Consider the following 7196-nt stretch of genomic DNA (forward strand, 5'->3'; position numbering starts at 1 on the left):
AAGGAGATGATGAAAGGAGCAGAAGGATGCAGACAGTTTGGGTCCAGCAGGATGAGCAAGATGAGAGGTGGGAGAGGCAGTGCAGCACACACATGCCTGATGTGACAAGCAGGTCTCTGCAGGCTGCGAGTGCTGCAGCTGGGCAGGAGGCACAGCCCTGCTGCTGTGTCAGCCGGAGGGCAAGGGCTGGGACAGGCTCTCATGGGGCTCTACTGTCTCGTGATTCCCCTCCTCCTCTCCTCTGCTGCCAGCCACCAGTTAGGTTCTACCACTGGCCTCCCATCTCTCGCATGGAGTTGATGCAAGGATGCAGTGCCAGCACTCAGAGCTGGATAAAGGGGAGGCTCTGAATCATGGAAACATTCAGGTTGGAATAGACCTCTAAGATCATCCAGACCAATCATCCACCTACCACCAGTATACCCACTGACCACGTCCCTCAGTGCCACATCCACACAGCTCTTGACCACCTCCAAGGATGGTGACTTCACCACTTCCCTGGGCAGCCTGTGCCAATGCATCGCCACTCCTTCTCAGATGTTTTTCCTAGTACTCAACCTGAACCCCACCCTGAAGCAACCTGATGTTATTTCCTCTCATCCTATGTGCTGACAGCATCACTAACTGCACATACACAACTTCACTCATATCTGCATCCTCACCTGGCTTGTATGTGAGCGTGAGGTGAGATACAGGAGGTGAGCAAAACAAGCGGAGCAGCAAATAACTGTGCCCTCAGAAGCGCAGGCTGAGAGCATCTTTTCATGTTTTGCTTGTAGAAAGGGAACCATGCCTCCCTCCTACTTCACAAGAAAATGAGTTTGCGCTTTAACCTTCAGCAATCAATGTTTACAGAGTGGTTTGAAGGCTGCCAGTGAGCAAATCCTGTGGAAAAATACCCTGGACATTGAACCTGGACTTCCCCAGTGCCTGTTGCCCTGTTTGTTCCTCTGTTCTGCTGTTTATCAGCTGTGGTCCCTGCAGCACGCACAGCTCGCACTCAGGCCTCTGTTTCCTTTGGCATTCTCCAGAATTTCCCTTGGAACTGATGGGCAGCAAGGGCTTTTCCTCAGACATCCTCTCCTACCAGAGCATCCCCACAAAGAGGATTATTGTTTCCATGCTTCTCAATCCCATGTCATCCTACTGTGTCTTCCAGCCTGCCCTCCCCTAAAGAGAGGGGCCATAAAACCCCTAAGGGGCACAGAGTTGCAGTTAGATCTTCTCTATTTTTTGCCTCCTTCTTTGAAAAAGGCTGAGAAGAAACTGTCTAACTCTATCCCATTTCTCACTGCAGGTTTTTAAAGGGGGTTGAGGGTCAAGTGGAAAGAGAGGTTTGATTCAAAAGGAGCTCCTCACTTGATTTGCCTCCACATAAACAACCAGGAACAGATGCCTCAGCCTCCTCGTGCCAGTCACTTGTTTGACAAAGGCTTTGTCTGATGTGTAGGGAGTCCTTGTTCCCATATCCTTCATTCCTTATTAAGGAGATGAATTGTCAATGCTCAGCACTGTAATGCTGCTGGGCAGAAGGCTGACACCAGAAGAGGAGTGCACTAAATGGGATCAGGTTTCAAACCTTGACAGGTAGGCAGGTAGTGCTCTGCTGTGACAGGCTCAAGTGATCTTCAGTCAGCTGAGAGGCTGTAGCACCTAGATCCAGAATTTGAAGACATCCCTCTGCCAGCTTCCTTGTCCCAGATATACAATACCACTGTTCTACTGCCCCAGACATCACTGGATCATTTAGGTTGGAAGGAATCCTTTATGTTCATTCAGTCCAACCCCACTGCAGTGAACAGGGACATCAGGCAGCAATGTTTAACAAGCCCTGAACCCACACATTCAGTCTCAAGAGTCCTTACAAGCTCCCCAGTCTTTCATTTTCCTTCCAGCATCCTTTACTGCTTGCCTTATCCAGCAAAGAAACAGACAACCAAGGAGCCTCTTAATAACAGCAGCCTTAGTGTCAGAAAGCAGGAGAATTACATGTTTTAAGCTAGCAAAACAGTCCCCCAGATGCTCAAAAACAACAGGAGAGGCAGTCTGTTTTTGTTGCCATAACCTCAGCTCTGTCTCAAGTGAACAGGCAACTGCTCCCCTTCTTACTACAAGGGAAGGGGGCTCCAGCTCAAGAGGAGGAAGTAGTTCCCTACCCTGAAGCTGGCCTCTCCTTAGGGAGCCACACTTCTCAACAGTTCAGACCAGACACAGTCCTCTTTTTTGTTGCACACCTTTATCACACAAAAGCAGTATACAACCACCTTCTGAAATAGAGCCCCATTTCTACACCATGCCCACACAACGCTCCCAAGTATACTGCCTACAACCAGGGCAGAAGAAGCCAGAAACACCCAGAGACAGATGAGGAGACCAAAGACAGCAGCAGAGCTCATCAGCCATAGCTTCACTTCAGTGTTCCACCTGGGGGGAAGTGCACATCCTATACTTTATCTGATAATAAATGACCAAAACAGCAGTCCCAGTTTGATACAGGTACAAACTCTACTGTCAGCACACATCTAGAAGAACCTCTTCCACACTCCACTGAAAAAGAGGCCCCTCAGAGGCCTCCTCCAGTCCTTTGCTCCATATTTATAGGGTTACCCATCAGCAAGTGCTGAGGGCAAGGCTGCCACACATCACTGACAGCTGGGAGGAGGCTGACGGCCAAGACTGAACCCTGTCTACTACACAGGCACATTGTTTTTCATTCTTCTTGAAAAAGAAGATCATAGCTCACAGATGTATCTAAGCCTTTTCTTATTCTAGTCTTTGCTGGTGATTTTTTTTTAATCAGCTGAAGGCACTGAGTGAAGACATTTGTCTCTCTTTTTCCTCCCATCATTTGGGTCAAGACAGCTAACAGGAACTTGCTTGACAAGGATGATAGAGAAAAGACCAATGGCTAAAAGCAGCCAGATGACCTACATCTTGTAATGAGCCCACCCACACCTTGTAAATACCCATTTCTCTCCACTGATGAGATACATATGCAAGTGATTAAAGTTAGGTGTGATGAATCCCACCCCGTGTCTCCAAGCATTTTGATGACTGATGTTTTGAAGAAATAGTGCCCGTGGATTGTCACATCTGCTCTGGTACACTGCCTAAGACAGGAGCCAGCAGAAAGTGTTCGAAGACAGCTCTTCTCAGTGGTGTGTAGTGACAGGACAAGGAGCAACGGCCTGAAACCTGAACATTGGAAGTTCCCTAAAAACATGGGGAAGAGCTTCTTTACAGTAAAGGAGTCAGAGCATTGGAACAGGTAGCCCAGAGAGCCAGTGCCCTTCTATGGAGATATGAGAGACCTGTCTGGGCACCTACCTGTGTGACCTATTATAGAGTACCTGTATTAGCAGGAGGGTTATCTCTATCTCTTGAGGTCCCTTCCAACCTCTGCAATTCTGCCATTCAGTAATACAAAGCCTCTGACAGTCCTTTGAGCACCAGACTCAGAAAGATTTCTCCCTAATCCCCCGAAGTCTGGGGCTTGTCTGTACCCTGAAGAAAGAGAATTTAATAATGCTTATAAAACCCCTTGCTCTGGGTAATCTATACTACCGTAGCTCTGGACAAGCTTGTTTTCCACAAAAACACTATTTTCCTAACTTTGCTGAGCTCTTGATCACCACAAGTATTTTGTGCCTATTAACACTGTGAGGGAAAACTGGGTGCTCTTGACAGGTTTTAAAACAGCAAGCTTTAACTCTTTCCCAGCTTTCTGGATAGCCCTCACAGGGATGCAGCAGCCTGCCTGATGTGGACAGGCCCATCAGCTTAGTAGCTGTATCAGGTATTGCAGTTTTTATCTCCCCAGGGCATGAATCCTCATCTGCGAACTAATGGGCCAATGAACATCAACCACTACGCAACGAAGAAGAGCGTGGCAGAGAGCATGCTGGATGTGGCACTGTTCATGGCAAACGTTACACAGCTCAAAGCCGTGCTGGAGCAGGGGACTTCCTTCCAGTACTACACCACCCTCATTGTGCTCATCAGCATCTCCCTCTTCTTCCAAGTGGTGATTGGGATCCTTCTTATCATCACTGGTAAGCCACTGAGATGCACACATCCCTGCAGAGTACTGCTGGCACAGGGATGGGAAGGAGAGGCCTCTTGCTCCCAAACCAGTCTCCTGGCTGCAACCAGGGCTCTGGGAAAAGTTGAAAGCAGCTCAACACTGGTGATGTAGGTCTGCATTATAGCATCATCAAATCACCTAGGTTGAGAAAGACCTTCAAGATCAAGTCCAACTGTTAACCCGACCAACTGAATCTTACCACTAAACCACGTCTTTCAGCATCACAAGGCATGTCCCTTCATGCAGATCTCACGAATATCACATTTTAGCTTCAACTTTCACCTCACCCAAGCTGGGGCCCAACAGAAAAATATAGGCAGAGATATTCCCTATATTACACTGACATTTAACCAATGACACAGTTCTTCCAGTACCATATAGACAGTATGTTAACAACAGTGTTTCAGAAAGGCTGGCCCAGTGTTTCATCTGAAGTAGGAGTTCCTACCCCTCAGCCTCAGACATGTTCAATATTAAAATGAGCAGAATGCTACCTTTTCCTGTACACTGTAGATGTTTTCTTTATATGGGGCACAGGATCTGAGGCTACAGGAAATCCTGAGGCATGTTCTTCCCTATGTTCCACATGCCTTTCCAGGGGCACCATGAACTTCTGCCAGAAAGGGAAGTCTTGCAGGGGTTGATGGACTTGGAGTCAAGACACAAAATGACCTTTTGTTTTTGCACTGAATCACACAGCTCGTTTGAACCTGAATGATGTGGCAAAACAACCCCGCCTGAATATACTCAACAATGCTGCAACAGCTCTCATCTTCATCACAGTCATCATCAATATCTTCATCACGGCCTTTGGAGTACAGAAGACTGGCCTCTACCCTACCAGGAATTTTCGTCCCTATTAAGGCAAAGAGAAGTGGAGTCAGGTAAGAAAATGGGGAGCCCCGTCACTGCTAGACCCCGCAAGAGCTCTTAGCTTCTGAAAACATCACTGTAAGGAAGAAAAAGCAGTGCTGCACGAATTCACAAAGGGTATGTTGATGCCCTGTGGGCACATGGGGTCACTGAACAAATTCAGAGGGGAATTTTCTAGCTGTATAAAGCAAGAACACCAAGCTTTCCAACTGCTGGGATTCATCAGAAGCAAGCAATTCTGTTCTCAGAAGACTGCAGATCCCAGGAAGATGCAATAGCAGTTGTGATTGGGAGCTAAATTTGGGAAAGAAAATTCAATGTGTTGGGAGGTATCTGAAGATGGAAGCACTATCTGAGCAAAAGAAAGGGAAGGTGCTTGGGAGGCAGTGGGGAAAAGGGCCCTTAACAATGGTCAGTACAGTCAGCAGGGGTCATTTTAAGAAGTTAACTTGAGAGTGTCTTGTAACTGAGATCCAACCAAATGCTTGGGTTCAGACATCAAGTCAGATGAGGTCAAGGTGCTTTAGGTCAAGAAGCAAAGTTCCTGTCTGCTTACTTATCCTGCAGTGTGTAAACACAGTTTAAGAGGAATATAACAGGGCAACAGCAACCAAAAACCTCAACAGACCCACGATACTCAGTGTGAAGGCTGAAAGCCTCCATAAAACACTGCTGGCTTGGGACCTAAAGGAGTTGGAATGCTGAGGACCCACAGTCCTGACCCGTGGCATGGCCATGGTGCCAAGTGACCCACTATGCTCCAAGTGCTCCTCTCTGCCTGTGCAACATGGATAAGCCTGCCACAGCCTTACCATTATTCCTTGTCTTTCCTGCAGGATCTGAGCAGCACAACAGGCGGGGAAGCTCTCCTTGATGTTTTGAATGATCTCAGCAGGATCCCAGCAAAGAACCCAGAGAACAGAGTTAAACTTTCAAAATTGTACATGTCCTGTGGCATACCTGCCCCTTAACTATAAGGCCTGTGCAGTTCTGCAGGGGTGACAATTTCTATTGCTTCTCAAAGCTAGAAAAAACTTTGCAGCAATCCCTAGAGAAAGCTACAGAAACAGCAGCAGGTGCATTACGTCAAAGCACAGTTCCCTAAACCTCATCTCTTACTTCAGCTGCCTGCTTCACATAATCAATATTGGCTCATTTTGTAGAGAAGAATGAACAACGTACATTGTAGGATAAACAAAATATCCAGCTTTTTTGGTCTTGAGCACGATTTGCTATCCTTGGAGCAATGCTGTCTAGTAGTTTACCTCCCAAATGGATCTCTTAAACTGAAAAGTTACCATGGGAGGATAGAAGATTATGCATATGTCAACATAACTAAAAAGAGGTGAAATACAGTGAAATGAGAAACAGTTACAAAAACAATCAGATATTTCCAGTATTGGAAAGTTAATAGGTATTTTCTGTCATTGTTATGTTTTATGTCATCAATGGGGTGTATCTGGAGTGCTGCCTGAACAACCTAACAAACGGTAGAAGAGAAACATCACACATGATGAAACTCTGGCTAATTGCCACAATGAGACATGACAGATGTGTAGGGTATCACTTTATTAATAAATAACCATTTTAATTTAAGGCGTTGTCAACTAACATCAGTGTGTTTAAATGTGTCATTTTCACACTGACAACATCAGGAACCTTCCTGTAATAGGAAGATCTTTCTTTAAAAAGTTTTTGAATTAAAGATTTTTCAGAATTTCTTGAAGTAGTAAGCACCTTGGACCCTAAATTTTATAAGTCCACACTTGCAGTAATTGAGACTTTAACAGCCTGTTGTAAGCCTACTTAAATAACAAAATGCTTTTCTCATTATTTTCATTCTATAGCAGAATGAGTCTATTTCATTTTGCAGACTCTCACCACAACTGAGAAAGACACATCATAGAAAAGTCCATACATCAGTATTTAGGAGCAACTGACTCTTTGAAAAACAGATATAAGCAGATCCCATTTACGCTCCACATCTGAATTCGAAGAACAGAATTTCTTTTAAGAGGGGGTGACTTTTCCTGGAAATAGTGCAGATGACCTTGCCAACAACAGCATGTGGGTTTGACTACAGGCCCACAGCAGGTTGTACCTGCCTGTCACAGTGGCTCTTCCTGCAGCTGCATAGAAAATGGAGAGCAGAAAGCAAATATGCTAATAATAATACTGATCAAGACAAAGTTGAGCAGAGTCTAGATTTTTTGTGCCATCTGGTAAGGTACTCATCTTC

At 45.8% G+C, this 7196-nt stretch overlaps 1 protein-coding gene across 1 annotated transcript in view; it reads left to right on the top strand.

The window, feature by feature from the left end:
• NINJ2 (ninjurin 2) overlaps window positions 1-6293 on the top strand; it is a 43300-nt gene extending 37007 nt beyond the window's left edge. The window contains exons 2-4 of the mRNA XM_065742606.1: window positions 3821-4052; window positions 4784-4968; window positions 5794-6293. Of these exons, the coding sequence (XP_065598678.1) occupies window positions 3821-4052; window positions 4784-4947 (396 nt within the window). The 3' untranslated portion in view covers window positions 4948-4968; window positions 5794-6293. The remainder of the gene's footprint in view (window positions 1-3820; window positions 4053-4783; window positions 4969-5793) is intronic.
• Window positions 6294-7196: the final 903 nt, after the last annotated feature.

This window comes from Cyrtonyx montezumae, unplaced genomic scaffold (genome assembly GCF_038088225.1).
Source record: "Cyrtonyx montezumae isolate F1298 unplaced genomic scaffold, pur_monq_1.0 scaffold_3, whole genome shotgun sequence".
Lineage (NCBI taxonomy): Eukaryota > Metazoa > Chordata > Aves > Galliformes > Odontophoridae > Cyrtonyx > Cyrtonyx montezumae.